Genomic DNA, 21,256 nt, shown 5'->3' with positions numbered 1-21,256 from the left:
CAGATTTCTATGCCAGACTTTTACGCACCCTTTAAACTGTTTTCTGCCAACTCATCTGACTGACTAGGGATCTTTCTAGCACCAACTACACTTTATCCGACATCTTGTAAGAACCTTACTTGGGCCCAAAGAAGCCCCACTTCATGGCCTGTCAAACGACCCCCATCAAGGGGGGTCCCAGTCAAAGCCTGACCCTGTCCACTCAGTAGCTTCCAGGACCTTCTTTCTAGCCTGGCAACACGGGCCATTCTGTAGCCTTTTCTTCAGAGCTTTCCATCTTGGTCGCTCTGCCTCCGTTTCTTCAACCAGCTTTTCTAGCCTGCTGTCTTCCACCTGTGTACGTTTTCTTGGGAACCCACTAGTCATGACATGTGAGAAGAGACCTTCCTGATCATCTCTCTTCACACTTCACACTTCCTGCAGAAGTGAGAAAATAAAGCCTCGGCAGGGGATGGATGTGCCCATTCTCGTAAGAGTGGCTGGGGAGCCAGGATTCAAATTCAGGACTTCCTTTATTATCCATGAGAACTCAGGAAAGTCACTTCACCTCTCAGGCTACTTACCACCTGACACAGATACACACCTAAATAACAGAATCTCAATTTGTTTTAGCCGCCTAAAAAGTCTGAGTTAACATCATCAGAGGAGGGCTCTGAAAACTATTTTTGATCACACACCCTTTCTGTAAACATTTTCTGAAGGCTCCATGGGTGTGTTTATATTTATTAATAAATTGTACACACATGCTATCATCATTAGCTAATACTGGAAAGCATAATATATGCTTGGTGCAAGATTTAATGGACAAAAAATGAATATTTCAACTAGTCTTCTTGATAATTTTGAATCTTTTGCTTCCCTTTTTGTTAGATCCGATGAGAATGATCAGTGCTGTTTTTAACTTCATAGTGGAGTTGAGGAAGACTCTGGATCACGAGTAGGAATATCAGCTCTGCCGTTTGACTGCTGGCTTGTATTTGCACTTGTCATCTTTGATTGGTAGTTACTTTGCAAAATCCTTTTATGCCACTGGACCCCTTTTTTTTTTTTTTTTTTGCGGTACGCGGGCCTCTCACTGTTGTGGCCTCTCCCGTTGCGGAGCACAGGCTCCGGACGTGCAGGCTCAGCGGCCATGGCTCACAGGCCCAGCCGCTCTGCGGCACGTGGGATCTTCCCGGACCGGGGCACGAACCCGTGTCCCCTGCATCGGCAGGCGGACTCTCAACCGCTGCGCCACTAGGGAGGCCCTGGACCCCATTTTTTATGTAAGTTTGGTTAAAGCTAGATTTTACACACACACACACACACACACACACACACACAACACAGTCATGTTATAAACCAGTAAAGCTCTGTGAGGACTAGATCCTCATCTCCCTCAGAACACCTCACGTGCTCGTCCAGACACATAACCAACACTGGGACCAAGCAAATCAGAGAAAACCTGGTGTTCCGTACAAGTAAACAATCATTCTTTCTTATTTTTAAAGATAAAAAGTAAATGTAGACAGACGTCCTAATATTTTCTTCCTGTACCTCATGGACCACGTTGGGCAGCGCCTTGGGACCACTGTACAGCCCTAGAGTTACGATGGTGTGTGTCTGTGCTTTCTTTGTGTGAAATAAACTCTAATATGCTATATATTACTATATTCAAAAGCCAACTTCCAGCTGTGTTTCGTTCTTTATAACTTATTTCATCGCTCTTCCTATGTTTACTTTGTATGTCTTTCAATAACCTTAGGCCCAAACCAACAGAACTCGATCTAATCAGTTAACGTTTAATAACGTTCCGATTTATTGGTGGTCAGGGAGTTGGACCAGATCCTCTCTTGAGGCACCTTGCAAATCTAAGATACCCAATTCTCCAGACCATACCACTGTCAATTTACCACATCATCAGTATCCCTGTGCCATCCATGTCATTTTCTGTAGTACCCATTGTGTCCACATAAATTAGTCCACACTCTTTAGCTTGGCATGTAAATACCTTCAGGATCGGGCCCCTGCCTGCCTCTCACATCGCGGTTTTCCATTCTCACGTCCTGTGCTGCTGCCACGTTAAATTACTTCTCATACCCCTGCCTTGGCATGCACTTCCATGCCTCCCTGACTTTGTCTATGTTGGTTCCTTTGCCTCAATGACTGTCCTCCCATTCCTACTAATCTCTCCTTGAAGGCCTGCCTCTCAGTGAAACTCTTCCCTATTTTCCAGGACAAAGAAGCCACTCCCTCCTTTGGTGAACAAAGCACAATGTACCTATCCCACTAAAGTGTATTCATCTGTTTAAACACCTTATCTTTTCTAGATTGTGAGTTCTTTGAAGGGAACAACTATGTCCATTTCATCTAACTCCGTGTTTATCACAGGAGTAGGTCTACTAGGATGCGTTCAATAAATGTTGAGTAAAGAAACAAATGAAGATCACATAAATGAATGAAAAAAGATGATGACAGAAAAATATGAATATAGTTATTTCACATAGTCCAAAGTAAAAAAATAGATATACATGGGTTGGGGGAAGAGAAACATAGATGAAGGCCAGGTAAATGAGAATAGGGTTCAGTTATTGGAACTTTAACTGAGCACCTACTATGTGCTATACACGGTGCTGGGTGGCAGGGAAGATATTTATTCATCCATTTTCTTACTTATGGAAATTACAGGACAACGGTGCCAGTAGTTTCTGTTTTATTTTCCATTGTATTCTTTTTTTAAAAAAATTTGTTTATTTACTTATTTTGTTGTCGTTGTTGTTTTTGTTGTTTTGGCTGCTCCATGCGGCATGGAGGAATCTTAGTTCCCTGACCTGGGATCGAACCTGTGCCTCCTGCATTGGGAGCGTGGAGTCTTAACCACTGGACCGCCAGGGAAGTGCCCTCCATTGTATTCTAAGCAGTTAAATTACTAACAATAAATGAGACAGAATCCCTATGCATGAGGAACTCACCTTTCAGAATGAATATAATTTGACTTAAAAAAAAAATTCCTTGTATCTTGAAGTAAAGCTAGCATGGGGTAAAAAGGGGAGCTGCCTACAAGGTCATTCCAGTACGACATACAAACATCCCCACAGTTAGCATCAAGCACCAGGCCCTGCCCAAGTACCCTGACTCTGTTCTTCCATTTGGAATTCGGCTCAGTTTAGACTCCACCAGAGGCTTCCAGATCACTTGCTGGGTGTGTGTAATGAATGTCACAGGGAAGTACTCCAGTTCACGACAGAACAAGCTTTGCTCTTGGACTGTTTTGTGTATATCTGGGGAGCGGAAAGAAGAAATCCACAGACTTCTTCAGATTTAACAGGAATTTAATGTTTAACTAGAAGAGTCCTTTGGGTGCCTGAGTCCAAGCCCCTAATTTACAGGTGAGATACGTGATCCCTAGAGACGGACAGAGCTTCCCCTCCATCACCCACTGAGGCTGAGGCATCGACAGGTCCGCTATGATGCTCTCACCCCACCTGGGGGCATCCAATGACAAGATGGCCCAGTAACTGCTAGTGGCTTCTGGGCCCTTAGGCCTGCCTCCTGCAGAGCCCAGAAGCCACGGTCCTGTGATCTCCTAACTTTCTGTGGTTGTTGAGCTACTTCAGACACTCAGGGAGCACGAGGTCCTGGGCCCCTGCTCTGAACACTCAAGCCTGGGGGCAACTCGGCTGCTGAACGCTGATGCTTTGGGCTGAGTCGGCTCTCGCAGAAGTCACCTGGAATACTTCCTGCTGGCCAACGAAGGTGCACACAAGAACAGAGCCCATGACTGTTCAGGACACCGTATTTCCAGAGAAGTGAGTCCTGGTTGTGGCAAAGGAGAAACAGGACTGAGAGAGACCAGCCAGTGGAGATCATTTTTGAGGAGCAAAAGCCTCCTGATCCTGGGTGACAGGGCTGGCCAGGTCGGGGACACGGCTCGGAAACACTGACCGTGTGCCTGGGGCCAGGGATTGTGAGTACATGTCTATATAGGCTGTTCTCTGGGCTATGCAGCCAGAGGACGGCCTCTAAGAGGACTCCTCAGCAGATGGCTTGTGTTGCTAGAAAAACTTGAAGCAGCTCTGCTAAAACGTGACTGCACACAGTGTCTCAGTGGACAAGTTCACTTCACGACCGTGTGTCCTGTCTTCCTGTCAGGCTACAGGACAGGTCTTGCTTCTTCCGGAAAAGGGAGACTTCGCTGCTTTACTCAGAAAGGGGAGACTAGGATGGACCACAATTAGACCCACTTCCTGGGGTGGGGCTAGTGCGGGGCAGAGACACAGAAAAGAGCCGTGCAAATCCAGCTCGGCAGGCCGGACCTGAGGTGTAGAGCAACAGACAGGTGGCATTCAAGGGAAACAGTCCTTCCAGGGGCAGGGGAGGAGGACTGACAGGGGACAGGCATGGTGAGGGAGCTCCCAGGGGCAGCTGGATGTGGACGTCCTGTGTGTCACCAGGTAACGATGCCCAGGTTCCTAAGCAGAGCACGGTGGATCTCCAGACCCAGACATGGCAGGGGTGGGAGCCAGGTAAGGGGAGGCAAGGCTTGCATCCTCGGGTGGCAGGGCTACCAGGCCGCTCATATCAGGGACTTACGGATAGCAGTTGAGTTTGGGATTCTGGGACAGGACAGAAACCCATTGCCAGAGCTGGCACATAAAGGGTCAGGCAGAGGAATGGTAGGAGGACTGGAGGCTGAGCCGCTGGGGTTGCTCTAAGCCCTCCTCCTCAGGTTGGGGTTAGTCCTAGAGGCCTGCAGGCTAGACCCACAGGGTAGAGTCACAGGGCCCCGCCGTGGTGGGAGGAGGTGGAGGCAGGGGAGGGCGGGTGGACAGGTCTCTCTCCCCGGCTAGAATACTGCCCAGAGGTAGCATCACCTCCCCACAGCCCCGCACCGTGGAGCTCACTTAGAGCCAGCTCTTGACGCCTCCAGGATTGGACTGGGGTGCTGGTTAGACTCATTGCAGAGGTGTTTGGTACGTCCTGACCCTATATTCGCCAATATTAGTGATGTGAAGCGTGGCCCTCCAATATTTTAACTTCTCATTGCTTGAAGTTTATCAGTGTTGGATGGCAATGCAGAAAGTCCTTGACTTACAGACACTGGAATTACTACTTGAGAGCCTCACTTAGGACTCCAGGCTCGCCAGGACTCAGGCTCTGCTACTGCATCACTGAGCCAAGAGTTTTTTCTCTGGCCTCAAAGTCTCCTCTTCAACCACACAGGACTGCCCATCTCAAAGGTCTGTTCACCTCTGCCTGCCACAGTGCCGGGGCACTTGCATCAGTTATATAACTGCATTAATGCTTCGGGCTAAGATTCTCATTTCTCTCCCAGTTCCTACGGTGACACTAAAACCTATACGAATACAAGTGTCCTTCCCAATGCGAACACTAACTCCTGCTGTAAGTGGTAACAGCCACTAACATTCATCCGGGGCTTACTGCTCTGACACATAAGTGTTTTATATCTCCTTCCATCCTCAGACATCCCCACGAGGTACCAATTATTACCCTCATATGACAGAGGAGGAAAGTGAGGAACAGAATGATTAAGGGACTTGTCCCAGGTCACACAGCGGGCAAGGGGTAGGGCTCAAATTCAAGCCTCGCTACCTGCCTCTGAGGCCGTGCTCTGGAGCACTAAGACCTGCTGCATGTTAGCTTTTTACTGTGTTGTACAGTATTAGAAAGAAAGTCAGGGCCAGCTGGGGTTGTAGAGTTGTAGCAGCACCAGGTTTTACAGACTTCCAAGCTGAAGATGTGGAGGTGGGAACATAAAAGACCTAGCAGAGAAGAACAGAGGCTCGGCACATGGGCTCTAGGACCAATCAGCTTGGCTTCAAATGCCGGCTCTGCCACTTACAAGCCGTCTGTCCTGGGCCAGGTTACTCCACTTCTCTGTGCCTCAGTTTCCTATCTGTAAAAGAAGGGGCATGAATTCCCTATGTTATATGGTTTCAGGGGAGATGTAAAGGTGTTACTAATTATGAAACTTACAAAGCATTTCAAATAATGCCTGACACGTAGAACATCCTTGGTAAATATTCGGTGTTCTTACTGAACGTGTGCTCTGCACCAGCCATTGGGCTTCCTGGGTATTTTATCTCATTTAACCTTCCAAATAACCTGCAGGGTGAGAATGAGTGACCCCTCATTCCAGATGAGGAAACTGAGCCTCGCTCACCCAAGGTCGCTTGCTCTCCCTTGCCCAAGAACTTGAATGCAGGGCCTCTCCCTCTAAACCCCGAGTGGTTCCCGCTTCAGCGCTGCATCGTCGGCTAACGCTTCCTGTGATGGACAGCTAGGAGGAAGCTCAGGCTACAAAGCAAACGTCGTAATTCGGTTTTGGAATCAATAAAGGGATGATCAAGTGGCAGAGGAGGACTTGTTAGATGATCAGGATGATGTGAGGAGTTGCTGCCCGCATCCTGAATTAAATCACCTAGTTGCTTTATCATCATAAACATTCATTTCAATGCGGGGAGGGGTTTTTTTTTTTTTTTTTAAACCAACATGAATAATATATAATGGCTGACATTTTGGAGGAAGCAGGTCCTTTACCTTCTTCCATCTTCCATCAGGGTAATTTATCATTGTCTTTCTTCCTGGCCCCCTTTTTTAAACGGATGGGGTAGCCTGTCAGTTCAGCTTGTTCTGAAAACGCAGGAGTATAATTCAATAATAAATTCGCTCAGAGGCCAGCTGTCAGGAAGCTGGTGTTTCTATGAACTCCATTAGATGACCTCTATTGCTCAGACTCTCGGAGGGCTATCTGAGGGCTGTCTTAAGGCCTGGGGCGGGCCGAGGCGGGTGGAGTGGCAGGCAAATGCATTTCTGGAACTGCTCTGTCACCGACACTTGCACGTGGCTTTAGGTCTGCAGTGGGCTGACGAAAAATTATATTGCATACGGGATCTTTCCCCCCTCTTTTCCATTACATTTTTCCTCTTGTAACCTCCTACTTCCAAAATTCTCGGCAACATTGTGGCTTTATAAAGGGTCTGAGAGAAATTCTAAAGGCTGACGTGGTATCAAGGTTATTTCACTTCTGTTAGTGGCCGTTTTAAGTCCTGACTGAGGTGACATGCCCTAATCTGGTCAGTGCACAGGCGAGGGGCAGATTTTTCTCAGTTTCTTCCCCAAACTACCTTTCTGGTCTCAGAGTCCCCTCTGTTCTTCTTTTTCCTCCATGGCCCCTCTGCACACCAGGATCATATCATCCTAGATTCCCTGAGACCCTCCTGGTTTCAAACATTAGAGCATGTCTCTTGACTTTTGATTTGGAAAATACTGTCACCATAATTATGCTCCGGCCACATTAAAATTCTCTTGGTTCTTTGATTATCATGGAAAGTCATGCTGGTTCCTCAGTCTAGAATGAATTTTCAAATCCTGTTCAACTGAAACCCACGGTAAGCAACATACCCTATTCAAGGGTACACACCACACACGCACGCATCATGAAACACATATCCTTTTAGAGTGCCGCACTGATATTTTCTATTCCACGGTACACTATTCCATTTAAGTTTACTTCTTAAAAAAATAGTTTCGACCCACTACTACACTGACTTCATGATGTGCTAACAGGTTGTTGTGACCTGAAATGGGATAAATAATGTTTCAGTGGCTAACCCTCCTCACTGAAATCTTTGTCTCAGGCCAAAGGCCATCTCCTGCCAGAAGTCTTATTTCATTAGTTCATTTGTTTGTTTGCTCATTCATTCTCAAAACCAAACATTCACTGCGGCCTGTTCTGAGCCAGGCCCTCTGCCGGGTGCTGGAGAAACAAAGATGGGCCAGGTGCAGCCCCCCCGTGCCGTGGAGCTCAGGGACCTGGATTTGCAGTGGGAGTGATGGCCCCGCCTTTGAGCTCTCAAAGCACTCTCTCTCTACTCTGTTCGAGCACTCAGCAGTAGCTGATGGGCTGACGCACTGATTCATCCACCATTCATTGTGGTTTAGTCTGTGCCAATCCCTCTGCTAGGCACTAGGGACTGAATGACCAACGAGGCATGGGACGCACAAGGAGGCCCCAGTGTAACGGGGTCAGATGCACGTCTTCTTGCAGGCCTAGTGCAGAGTAGGTGCTGATTAATATTTACCAAATGGAGCGTGGCAGGTCTGTCCCTCTCTGCACCTGCCCATTCTCTCCTCTCCATAGGATCTGACCCTCTCTATACGATACGATACTCTGCCTCCTTTGAGACGAATACTCTGGTCCATCCCTCCTTTTTCTAAAGTCCCCCTGACTCCTGAAGTCTTTTCTTTTTGGGTTCAGTGTGCCCTGTGGCTGACTTTGGTAGCAACCTGCCCACATCCAACCACTTGCCTGAATGAGCTGATAACCTATTAGGATTCGAGGAGCCCAGAGAGACTTGACAACATCACATCCTTCCTCTTACCAGTACAGTGTCCTCAAACATGTTCTGAACCGGTATTAAGTAACTTGGCGGTGGTTCTTCCTCTTCCTATAATCTGCTACCCTGTCTAGCAGTGGCAATCCACAAGTATTCACTGAACTGATCTGTCTGCCCTGTGTCCAGCTCTTTCGACCCAGTCAGTCCTTCCCAAGGTAAGAGATACAACCAAAGTTGTGTAATGGGGAAACAGCTGCCTTGAGTGGTCTTAGAGGAGGAATTGTCTCACACTGCCCTCACTTACCCAGCTGTCTAATCCCAGGTTCCACAGTCTGGGTCCTGTTATCTGTCCTCCTAGTGTGGACAATCCAGCTGGGGATCCTTCTTCTTCCACCTGCAGACCTGAATGGTTCCTCCCCTCCCACACAAGTCTCCGTAGAGGGCACCCTGCGTTGTATTCTCCCCATGAATCCAGGGGAGGGACAGGTGCTTTCCACTAGGCAGAATGGCTTCAGGCATTCAGGCCAGGGTGGAAAGATGGTGTTCAAGCCACCTAATCTGGTGATGGTGGTTCCCCTGCCTGTTTTTTCCCTCCTACTTTAGACCTACTTGAGATCAGCTGAAGTCATTCATATCTCTGTCACTTTATGTGGAGCTGAGCACAGCAGTGGCAGAGGGTCAGACAGAGCTACTGCATTCATCAAACCTGTATTAAACACCTGCTCTGGGCCAGGCATTGTGCTGGGCTCTGGGGACACAGATGAACCAGACAGGGTCCCTGCGGGAGGTCTTCCTCACTCTAAGTCCATCTGGCGGTACTTCTACTTTAGTTCTGAGTCAAGCTCTGGGCTTTCCTCCAAGAAGTCCAGCCCAGCCCAGCCAAGAGCCCACTCTGCTTGGCTGGGGCCCTCACATCCTGGGTTTCCGGTGCCCATCCTTCCCGGAGGGCTACCCCTGCTCTAGTGCCTCTGACACCAGCTGGGGTGCTGCACAGAAGCATGAGGAAGCCCCCATATAACTGCTGGTGTCGTGTATGCATCTGGAGAACCTCTGCTTCCTCATCCCTGCCGTGGTCAGGCCTCTGAGGAAAAGCATCCTGGGGAGAGCCCTGGGTGCTGAGGACTGGCTGGCTTGCTTTCCCCACAGAAGGGTGCTCTGGTCAGTTTCAACTGGCACTGAATTCCTCTCCCTCTCATGGTCGGTCCCAGCATGCCTCATACTTGGGTCTCTCTGAGTCAGTCACACAGCTGGGAAACTGCAGAGTAAAGGAGCTGCACCCCTGGGGCTCCTTGCTGGGCTCAGAAACGCCGCTGGATTTCTGGGTGACAGCCTGCTTCTTGGAGGAGCCTGTTAAACGGACTCCCGTTCAGACTATACACACTGTGGTGCAGCATACGGGGTGCAGGAAAATACGGGGTTTTTCTGTCCCACAGGCTTGTTATTGTTAAACACAGGCACAGAGTCAGGTTGGCCTGCCCATCAGGAACCCCGCTCTCTGGAGAAGTGCCACTGGACTCCTCCCTAACAGGAAGCCCGGCTGACAGCTGCCTCGTAGAATGCTGCCGTTTCCCTTCCTCAAATAAGGATTCAACAATCCACAACTCGCTCCTCTCTGGGTGGCAGCTGGACTTTCCTGGAGGGCAGATTACTCTCAAGTTTCACTTCCAATCAAGGAATTAGAGCTGGAAGCTCTTTCTAACATCATCACCTCCACTCTCATGTTCATCATCATCACCACCATCAACACATAATTAGCAAACATTTTTTGTGTGGCCAGTACTAGTCTGAGACTTCATGTACTTCTTGTTTTTTCATTTAATTCTCACGACAACCCTGCACAATAGACATGACTACCCTGCTCTTACAGATGAGGAAATTGAGGCTCAGAGAAGTTAAGGAGTTTTCACATAGCTATAAAGTGGATGCAACAGGCTTCACATCCAGGTCTTGGCCATTTTCACCAGACCACGCTGCTGTCATCAACGCCACCCCACCGTTTACTTATCACAAACGTACCAAGCCCCGTGCTAGGCGCTTTATCTCGGTGAGTCTTTTCAATGGCTTTCATGAAACGGTTACTATTATTCCAGTTTATCTTTGGAGGCAGGTACACAAAGGTTCCATCATTTCCCTGGGGCCACACTGAGCTAGTAGGAGGTAAAGCCAAGATTCACACTCCGGGCGCTTTCTATGATACCACATTTCTTCATAGGAGAGGAAAGAAAGCAACAACCCAAACCTGGCAACTGATTTCACTTTATCCCAAAGACGCAAATAAGCCCTGTATTACGGGTTCAGAGCATGACGATAGAATCCAAGCAGGCAGTCTAAAGAGAAAAGCATCTGCTGTCTTGTGTTTGTGGGTTTCCAGTCACTTGGGCTTGTTTTACATAAAAATCTGTTTGGGGATACTTAGTAGTGAATGATAGCTGCTTCTTCTGAATCTAGATCATTGAGGGGCAGGGGCATAATGATTCAGGAGAATAACAGGCAAAAGGAATTATAACAGTAACATTTGGAAGCTTCCGTTATCCGTTCGTTTTAGAGCAAATACTCTATTCCGGGCCCTGCCCTAAGTAATATAGGTTTGGAGAGATGAATGGTCTCTACTTTCAAAGCACGTTATTTAACTGAAGGTGACAGATATATAAACAATCATCTGGGGGCTTCCCTGGTGGCGCAGTGGTTGAGAGTCCGCCTGGCAATGCAGGGGGCACAGGTTTGTGCCCCGGCCTGGGAAGATCCCACATGCCGTGGAGCGGCTGGGGCGTTTAGCCATGGCCGCCGAGCCTGCGCGTCCGGAGCCTGTGCTCCGCAACGGGAGAGGCCACGACAGTGAGAGGCCCGTGTAACGCAAAAAAACACAAAAACAAACAAACAAAAATAAAAACAATCATCTGGGAGCTGACTTCTACACCCGCTTCTTCTACTAATCTGTAACGTGATTTTAACAGATAATTTAACCTCTCTGGACTCTGAATCCTCAGTAGGAAATTAAGTAAAATAGATAATGTATCCATCCATCCTGTGTCCCACTGTCCCTCCCCATCGCTCCCCTCTCTCCTTCTTTCCTTCCATCTCTTCAATGTTCAAGGTATATATCGATATATGCATATTTATCTTGAGCGACTACTAAATGCTAAAATGAGTGAGATGCAGTCCTGTCCTGGCAGACTCAGTCTAGAGGGTTAACAGACATTTACATATTCACTATATTAAGCCCTTGTCCAGAGCCACATATCCATCAGTGGCAGAGGCAGGATCTGAAGCACAAGTTGGCTGGACTCCAAGGCCTATACTCTTTTCTCTCTGCTGAGCGGTCCATTTCTCCCAGTATAGGTTTCTCAAGTTCCCCACTTGACAGGCTCCTTAAGGCATGTCAGACTGGGAGAAAGGATACTGAAATCCTTGGGCGGGTGCCGTGTGATTCCTGGCACGTAAGCAGCAGGCTCAGGGATCATGGTCCCTGTTGGTACTTATTAGGATGGCATGGTAAGGGCACCCCAAAACAGAACAGCCACTGGCAGCCAACCAGCCATAGCCCTAATCAGATTCCATAACAGGTCCAGTAAAGAAAGGGTGAGCAAGTAATATTCCCCTTGGTAGGAGTAATATTTCTATCTCCAGTTGACTAAAAGAACTCACACCATGGGAAGGCCCACAAGCATACATACAAAATCACACAATTGAATGAAAGAGCAGAAGCTCCCTACCCAGAGACGAAAGCGGTATTTCTGGCCAAGATAAACGAATAGGCTTTTCCTCACTCTATTTCTGCTCCTGGCTCTGCCACTTGACTAGCCTGTAAATTGGGGAAGATCACGTAACCTCTGAGGTTCTCAGTATTCTCGGGGTAAGCTGAAGGGACTATAAAGTACCTTCATCCCTAAAAAGGTTAAAGTTCAAATGCTTTGACTCACTCTTGCTGGGCTCAGAGAATTCCCCCGACTTCACTTTTCCCCTCTTGTCATTGCTCCTTGTGAGGAAGGGCTGGGGCAGTGGAAAGCATGGGCCCTGGAGTCCCAGCTCCATCATGTCCCAGGAGCGAGCCTTCTCCTTGGATTCCCAGTTACTCTCTGGGCATCATAATACTACCTTCTAGGGAGACTCCCCAGGAGTCCTTCTTAGGTCCCCACTCGGCCCCCTTACACATTTTCCTGGATCCAACTTCTGTGTGCTCATGGTTTCATCTACTGCTTGTTTCTTGATGGCTCACCTATCAAAAACCCCAGCCCTAACCTCTGTGTGAGCTTCAGATTTGCTTCTGAACTACAAATAGACATTTATTCTTGGGTGTTCTACTGAGGTGAGTCCGTTCCTTGCCCTTGCCAAGCATCTGAGTAAGAGACTCCTCTCTCCAGCATCCCTCAGACCCAGCAGAGGATGAATCCCTGCTGATTTCCCTCTTTAAATAGAACTGGGGATGTCATTCATTCTTCCCTTCCCTCATCCCTACCACATCGTCCCCTTAGGGCAGGAACTCTCTTGGCAGAGAAGTCATGAACACAGAAGGCACACAGTCTGTGCTGAACTGAACTGGGCTGACTTTTAAAGAAAGCTCTGTGTGCATGAGGTATCACTACATTGGAAGACATTCAAAATAAATTATCATAAATCCCTCCTTCTGGGATACGTTTCCCAAGTTCACAGACCCTGATCTGGGGAGCAGAGAACAGACAGCTGCCTTTTGCTGGCTCCTGTACACTTTTATGCCCCTGGGTCTTTGCACAAGCAGTTCTCTCACCCTGGCACACTCTCTCTCCCTTGCTGAGCTAATTCTCATCTTTAAGACTCAGTTCTTAAGTCTCGGCCTTCCCCCACCCAGGAGCACCTTCCCTATGCTTCCAGAGTACCCTGGGGGCATATTTCTGGTCTATCACAATGGAACTATTTTTTTGTCCCCTTAGTGGGCTGTGAGTGACCAATGGGCAGGGACTGTGCTCCACTCATCTCTGTGCTTCCAGCACAGGACCTGGCACAGAGCAGACCTCAGTAAAAACCTGTCCAATAGACGACACCACTGAACGCTTGGGAAAGAATGCATGGGCATATGGCTTGGGGTGCCAGCAGATGCACCCCACCCCAGCCTAACAAAATCTCCCGGACATCAGCTCTGAGGGGTGATAGTGTCAAAGCTTTCAGCCCATCTGGAGACCACAGAATCAGTAAGTGCTGACTGCAGAGTGGGTATTGATCCAAGATTCCCCTTGGACCTTTGATTTCCCACTCTCTCCATCTATCACCCAATGAGGACAAAAAAACTCCACTCATAAAAATTCCAAACGCCCTGGATAGCAGTTTTCTAAATGTGGGTACCTGAGGCTGCTTCCCTGCCTCCCCTGCCATTCCATCAGGAGCCTTCAACGCCCACCCTCCCGGCCTCCTCCCACTCCCATCCACCCACATGTGGCCCTGGGGGTGAGCCACTTCCCCCTCAGAGAACCACAGCCAGAGCTGGACTCACCCTCCGTCAAAGGGGTTCTCCCCGGGGATGATGTGTGTGCTGTCCCTGCCCACGAGGAACTTGATCCGGTCGTAGAAGGAGTGCAGGTTCTGCTGAGACACAGGGGCCTGTGTCTCCTGGATGATGTCCAGAGGGTCGGGGGAGCCCAGGCACAGCGGGCTGACGTGACAGAGGGGCTGGAGGCAGCAGTCGGGGTCCATGCAGTCCACCAAGCCATCTGCAGGGGTGACAGAGCATGACGTTTATATGGCTATGTTCAATCAGCATCGTTTGTCCACAGAGCCTTCCTTCATTCACTTCTCTATTTTCCATTCATTGGAAAACTTTATTAAGTGCCTGATAGAAGCCAAGGGCTTCGCTGGGTACCAAGTAGATTCAGGTGTGAGATTGGGTGGCCGCCTACTAGCTTAGCAGGAGAAGATAGACAAGTCAGTGGGCAGCGAGACGTGTTTTTCTGTTTTTTGTTTTTTTTCAGAGAGGGAGAAGGAATTATATACATGAAGGCCCAGAGTTGAGAGGACAACACACTGAACATTTGAGTTGCTAAATTCAAATGCTGGGCTCAGAAGGTGAGGGGAACAGCACAAGATCAGGCTGTGAGGTTGGCAGGAGCAAACAGCTGGGCCTCCTGGACCAGGTTAGGGAGTTTGCATTTCACCCTCTGGACAATGGGAGCTACTGAAAGGTGTTAAGCAAGAGGTGATTTTATCTGAAAGTCACTGCATTGCTGAAAGAGTGTCCCCTGTATCGTGGAGAGGGGACTGAAGGGGGCCCAAGGCAGAAGCTGGGGGCTGCATGGAGGCAGTGTTGCTGAGATTACACGGGAGGAAAATAATGGTTCCTGAGACTAGAGCAGTGACAGTGGAGACTGAGAAAAGAGGACGGTTTGGCGAGACGCTCAAGAGGTGAGACCTGGCGACTGACGGGCTTCGGGGGTAAGCAAGAGGCAGTGCTGGTGGAGGCGGTGAAACCCCCAGCATCTCTCCTGGCCTCGATGCAAATGTGTGGACACCCAGCTCTGCCTTCTGGGTGAGAGGGGATGGTTTCAGATCACCCGCCAAGCTGCCATTAGCAGAGAATTCTCTCTACCACATGGGTGGATTTCTTTAGGGCTGAAAATTACATTACAGCTCCCAGCTTCCCAAAGTGCAAAAAAGAAATTCCACCAGGCCACAACTTTTTGGTCTCATTATCCCAAAGCGCTTTTACAGGCACCCAATAGAGTAGCTTAAAATAGATGACAAACCCAGGGATTAGAGGATACTGCCCAAAGCGGGGGACAGGGAAAGCCAGTCTGTGTGCTCTGTAGGGAGAGAACAGTCGAAGCACATGTGTTCCTCTGTAGGCTGGAATTCTGCCTCTCCTGCTTACCAGCTGTGTGACTTTGGGCAAACTTCCTCACCACCCTGGGGGCACGGATCCTGCTCTGGTCATCTCTGTTGTATCCCCAGCACTTACTACAGGTGTTTAAAACATGACTGTTACATAAATAAATGAAAGAAAATTGAATGAATGAATTGACAAATGAATCAAGGGGATGAAACCAAAGGACAGACCACAAAAGGCAGAAGACCATTATCTTCATTCAATTCAATTAAACAGTGTGGTATGGTGGGAGGGTGGTGAGGCTCAGAGACTGTAGCTCAAGTCCCAGAACTGCGCCTAAGAATGACTCTGGGTGAGTTCCTGTGCTTCATCGCTCTGAGGCCCCGTCTCCTCAACACGGACATACTCCCTCACTTCTGTCTCCATGGGTTTACAACGCAGATGCTGCCCACCGGAATACTGCATATGCATTGGTTAGACTGGGTGCCCTACCCACACAGGCAGCACTCTTAAGCCTCCTTTCTGGCCTTGGGATGTTGTGGCCTCAGGCAAGCTACCTGACCTCCCCGAAGCCCAGTTTTTTTCTAATAAATTAGGGCCCCAAATCCCTTGTCTTTCTCTCCCAACTTCTGCATGGTATCCAAGACCTTTTACGCTATGCCCACCTTGAGGGCAGCACAGTGGTAAAGAGTATGGGCTCCAGAGCAGGACTGTCTGAGGCGAAATCCTGGCTCTGAAACTTACTACTGTGTGACCTTGGGCAGGTTACTTAAACTCTCTGGCCTCAGTTTCCCACATCTCTTACAAGTGGATTCTTTTTTTTAAATTTTTTTGCCCACACTGCGGGGCATGTGTGATCTCAGTTTCCCAACCAGGGATCAAAACTGCGCCCCCTGCAGTGGAAGCGTGAAGTCTTAACCACTGGACTGCCAGGGAAGTTCCACAAGTGGATTCTAAGACTGTTACTTAAGTATTTTTTTACGTAAGTGAAAAACATAGTGTATGTCCCCCAATCTAGCAGAGAACCTGACACGTAGTAAGTACTTAATAAAGGTAGTTCCCTTCCCGACCCTGACCCTAGAACACGGCTCACCAAAGTGTAGGGCTGCATCCTGAGATGTGGAGGAAAGGGATTAGAGCTCCACTCCAGCTCTGTCCTGGGTCCTACCTTGTGGCTCCTGTCCCAGCTTCCACGTGTACCAGCTAACTGCCTCGCCAAGCACCTGTTTTCTCCTGCAGTCGGCGGGCTCCATCACACATTCTCGGGCTGCCCCTGTCAGACACTGCTTAAGCACATAATTACAGCCCAAGCTGAGGGTTATTTGCATTCTGCTATTGATGTTAGCATGACAGATTCAGCTGCTGCATCCATAACTCTGCAGAAATGCTCCATTATTCAATCCCGGCGGCGAGCAGGGACGCTGACCATTAAATCAGCTAGCACAATTGAAGGGCTGTGAAAAGTCATGGCTAATTTGAAATTTTATTAGCTCTTGCCTGCTCTTGTTTACCACCGAAGCGGTCCCTGGAAACCAGTCTTTTACTTCTTTATAAACACTCGGCTCTGTGGCACCTTGGAAGAACTGCTTCCTGTTCTCTGGTCCTGGTTGGAAGGATAGCCAGGAATGATTGCTAGTATTATTAACTTTTGTATTAAATGATGATGATGATAATCACAGCTGCCACCTACTGAGTGCCAGGCATTGTGCTAAAGGCTTTACAAGGAATGTTTTCAAGGAATGTGTCATTGGATCTTCCCAACTCTACGCAGCAGCCACTGTCGCCACCATCACTCCCGTTTCAGAGAGAACGAACCAGAGGTTCCAAGTGGTAAAGTGACTTGGTCAAGGTCACACAGTCAGTGACGAAGGTGACTTAGAATTTGAACTCAGTTCTTTCTGAAAAATAAAAGGTTCTCTGATCCTGAAGAGACTTTTAGGCACGATTTCTTGAGTGGGAAACATGAATCTACGAGTGTTGCTGAAATGCTACCCTTCTGTGCTCTTTCAGTGGCCTGGGTGACCTCCACCACTGCACTCATCTCCCCATATTGTAATGCTCATTTTCCCTGTCTCGCTCCCCACACAATGAGCTCTTAGAGAAGAGAGGCTGCCCGTCTACACCTCCCTGTGTTGACGCTCCCCTATCATTCATTTGGCAAATATTTGCTGAGTCGTAAATGTGGGCTAAACCTCCACTAATAGAGACCATCATATTTAAATGAGATACATATTTTAAAAATGAGTAGGGCCCACAAAATTCTTATCAAAGTCTCAGTTTATGAGACCAGCTTCTGTGCAAACCCCTCTCTGTTATTTTCAAATGCAGCATTAGGGCAGCCTGCAGCAGGGCATATGGCTGCTCTATGGTAACAGAGACTCTTCCACGGTTTCAGTTTCTTAGGCATAGATGATAAGTTTTAGAAAAGCTGTAGTAAGAGGAAAAACTATGTTCTGAGGACAGAAAAGTAAATTTGGGGGTAGATTAGAAATTAGATTAGAAATACATCAATATACGGTTTTCGAGATTCTCTGGGTTTGGCTAGTTTGGAGACATTTAGATTTTCCAAGCACTTCTTATCTCACTTAATTGTATATTACACACACACTGGTTGACTTACAAAATGTTCATGTTTCCTGTATTTACTATTCCCATTGGGAGACCCTTGTTATCACAGGAGCAAAAACAAAACCCAAAAACCCGTCAGGAAAATAGGGAGGATTTTTCCTTTATTTCCTTCGAAATTTCAATAAAATCCTCCTACACCCTAAACTCAAGCTTTTGGGAAATTACATTTCCCCCACCCCCACCCCAAGATTTCCTTTCTCCTTGAACTTCTGAAGGCCTCCTCTCTCTCCTCACATGGTGAAAGTGAAGAGGGGCAGATGAAAGTGTCAGGATCCCGGAGGGCAGGAGGGGCAGCAATGCCACACCCGGCAGGCAGTGGCCTCTGGTGCCGCAGGGGGGTGGGAGAAGGAAACAGCCAGAAAAAAGGCAGAACAGAGATTAAAAAGAAAGACGAAGAAAAAGGAAGGAAGGGAAGAAGCAGAGAAAAAAAAAGAAAAAAGGGGCCAGGTCCCTGGGGCACTAAATGAATATTGCAGAGCAGTTCTTGTGCTTGTGACCCTTGAACATGAAGCCCTCTGGTGCTGAGATGCCGCACGGTGCGTGGAGTGCTGGCTTCTGCTAACATTTCCACATACGTCCTATGCTACCAACTTGAGAATGAGGGCCACACCATTTCCTGTTGCCTCCCTCCTCAGCACCCACCCTGCTGGTGGGTGTCAACTGACCTTGGAGAGGGGCAAGTGGAGAAAAAAAAAAGCCAGGCTAGAAGCCTGAAGGCAGGGTTCCGTCCCTGAGTCTGTCACTCTCTAGCCGTGAGACCTTGGGCACATCCCTTCCTATGTCTGAGATGCAATGTATTCACGTCAAACCAGGATAATAAGCTCTGGCAACCTCTCGGGATTGCTGAAAGTTTCCTGGGTCGTGAAGAGTAAATCCGTAATTCAACGAAAGAAGTCTTGGAGTCCTTCACCCTCTGCAGACGGTCGCTATGGCACAGGAATGAATGAAGTCCTCTGCCATCAATTGCGGTGCTGACTAGTGGTGGCCTCCTATTCGTGTTGTGACCTTAACAGATGCCAGGGAGTGGTGGGACTTTGGGTGACCATCTCCCCTGGTGGCTGGCCTGCTGGAACTTTCACAGGAAGTGACAGGCGGGCACGAGAGTTCTATCGTAGGTGGTGACTCAGCTGGCCTTCTCATCTTTACAAAAGAAGACACTGGGGTCAGGTTAGGTGATTTACCCAACGTCATACTGCTAGTGAAGTAGCAGAGTTGGGACTCTGGTCTCTTCTCTTTCTTCCAAACCAGGCACTAGTCCACAGTCTGCATCTCTTTCCCTATTAGTGCTTTGGACATCCTGGATCCCCCAGCCCTGTCCCCCATCCACAGAAGGCAGAAAATGACTTATTTCTTATCCTAAATGCATAGCACATTGCCTTGTGCACAGTGAGCGTATTTGCTGAATGAATGAAAAAATGACTGAATTACGTGAGGATCCCAAATCGAACAGCTCCATCAGTTGGATGGGGCTCATCGAGGGCTGTGAGGCATGATGAAACCCCACCGCCACCACGGGAAGAGCTCGTTCCTCTCCTTAGAAAGGAGGCACAGGGGACAGGTCTGCTCTGTTCCTTCAGTGTCTGTCACATGGCTGGCAGGCCCTGCGCTAGGCACTGGATAGACAAGAAGAAAATAGAGTCATGTCTCCAGAGGATTTGGTGTGGTGGGTCAGATAGAGATGACCGTGTGCTGGGAAAGAAGGAAGCAGAGGGGGCTGTGGAAGTCCAAAGGGGGGAACCCAACATGGGCTGAGGGCTGGAATATTTCCTGGAAGATGGAATGTTTAAACTGAGACTAGAAGGAGGACAAGAATAAGCCAATAGGAGAGCAGAGCTGGGGGCAGGTTTGGGAAATTTGCGGACTAGCAAACTCTTTGCATCAGAGTTGTTTGCATGGTTCCTTAACCTGATGGTCCCATGGACAGTATCTAACAAGCCCATCCAGCTCTCGGCACGCTTAACTCCTCCACGGGCTCGACAGCCCATCAGCTGGCCTCATCTCACAGTTGCCTGCAGTCTGGCCACAGAAGTGTTTTGCAGCCGGCTGTGAGCACAGCATCTGGGGAGGCCCCGGGGGGTGGTGGGTGGAATGTGCCTCCCTGTCTGTACACATCTGGGAGAAGTTTTTGTCATTTGCTAGGATAAATTCTGTGCCTTCTTTGAAAAGGCTTGCAAAATCTTTATCTCCTCCTCGGAACCCAGGATATTTAAAGGTCAATTTCGCTCTTGTCTCTTATCACAAGAAATGTGGTTTAGAGATAGTCTGAAGTGCGGCCAAATTCTTTGGCTTTATGTGAACTCTCCATGCCAACAATGGGAGATGGGGAGGAGAAGGGAGGACAGAGAGCTCTGTTCTTGGTTTTACTGAAATTTCCCCTTCCAGGTTGCATCTATCAGTTATCTGAATTGCAATCCATGATTGTTTTTTTTATGGGACCAACAGTGCCTAAAGAGATTAACACACCTTGAAGCTGCTTAAAGATCCTTTATCAAAAGGGGTCTGGTTGCTTAAATTCCAGGGGGCTTTTTCTCTTGGCTTCTTCTTTTTAAACACAGGTTCCATCCTCATCCTAGCTTTCCCACTGATCCACTGGATGACTTTGGGAAAATCACGTCAGCTCAGTGACCCTCGGTTTCCCTGCCTGTAAACATCTGCCCTGCAAGTGTGTTGTGAGGGGCTGGAGGTTATGGACACAGAGTGTCCAGGGCAGGGCCTGCCCCTTAGAGATGCTCTCTAAACGGTGGCTGTTGTCTTCTTTTACGTACATTTGAATTTTTTTCCTTCTAGCAATAAGCGTGCAATAGTTTGGAATACAAAATTTAACTAAGACATGAAAAAGGTCAAAATACATTATATGGAGAAACAGTAGAATCATAAGTACAAAAAGTAGAGGATAAAATTATATAGAGAACATAATTCCAAGTTTTAAAAATAATCATTTGTATGTGAATATATATTTTATAATAAACATCATGTTTCTGTGATTACAGGTGGAAAGGAGCGGGAGAAAGAGAACTGACATGTGCAGGTGATGGACTGAGGCTTAAGAGAAATTGAATAACTCGCTGAGGGTCATGCAGCCAGCAAATGGGGGAGCAAGGATTTGAATCCAGACAATCTCGGTACAGATCCTGTACTTTTAATCACTGCGGTATGTTGCTTCTCAGGTGCTTTAGATACATCACCTGTAATCCTCATAGCAACCCTGCAAGGTAGGCCTTACTATTCTTATTTTACAGTCACACAGCATCTTCGGGCCACAGTTTCTCCATCTCTGAAATGGGCATGAATGCCCCCATCAGTGGGTCAGTGTGCAACGCATGAGAAGGTGCACGTGACAGTACTTCACAGAGGGCTTCCTAAAGGGCACTACGTGCAAAGGGAACAGCTTCTTCGTCAAATGGGCCACACAGAGGAATTCGCATTTTGTGGTGAGGCCGGGCCTCTGCTGCCTGGTTGCTCCCCCTTAGCAACCAGGGCTCGGGGTGAATCTGGAGGC

At 48.2% G+C, this 21,256-nt stretch overlaps 1 protein-coding gene across 1 annotated transcript in view; it reads right to left on the bottom strand.

Moving 5' to 3' along the window:
- TENM4 (teneurin transmembrane protein 4) overlaps positions 1-21,256 on the bottom strand; it is a 390,999-nt gene that overhangs the window by 85,076 nt on the left and 284,667 nt on the right. Inside the window, 1 exon segment of the mRNA XM_032640774.1 lies at positions 13,804-14,020. Within this exon segment, the coding sequence (XP_032496665.1) occupies positions 13,804-14,020 (217 nt within the window).

Source organism: Phocoena sinus, chromosome 8 (genome assembly GCF_008692025.1).
Source record: "Phocoena sinus isolate mPhoSin1 chromosome 8, mPhoSin1.pri, whole genome shotgun sequence".
Lineage (NCBI taxonomy): Eukaryota > Metazoa > Chordata > Mammalia > Artiodactyla > Phocoenidae > Phocoena > Phocoena sinus.
The sequence above is the reverse complement of the archived record's forward strand: the minus strand, read 5'-3'. Positions and strand labels throughout refer to the sequence as shown.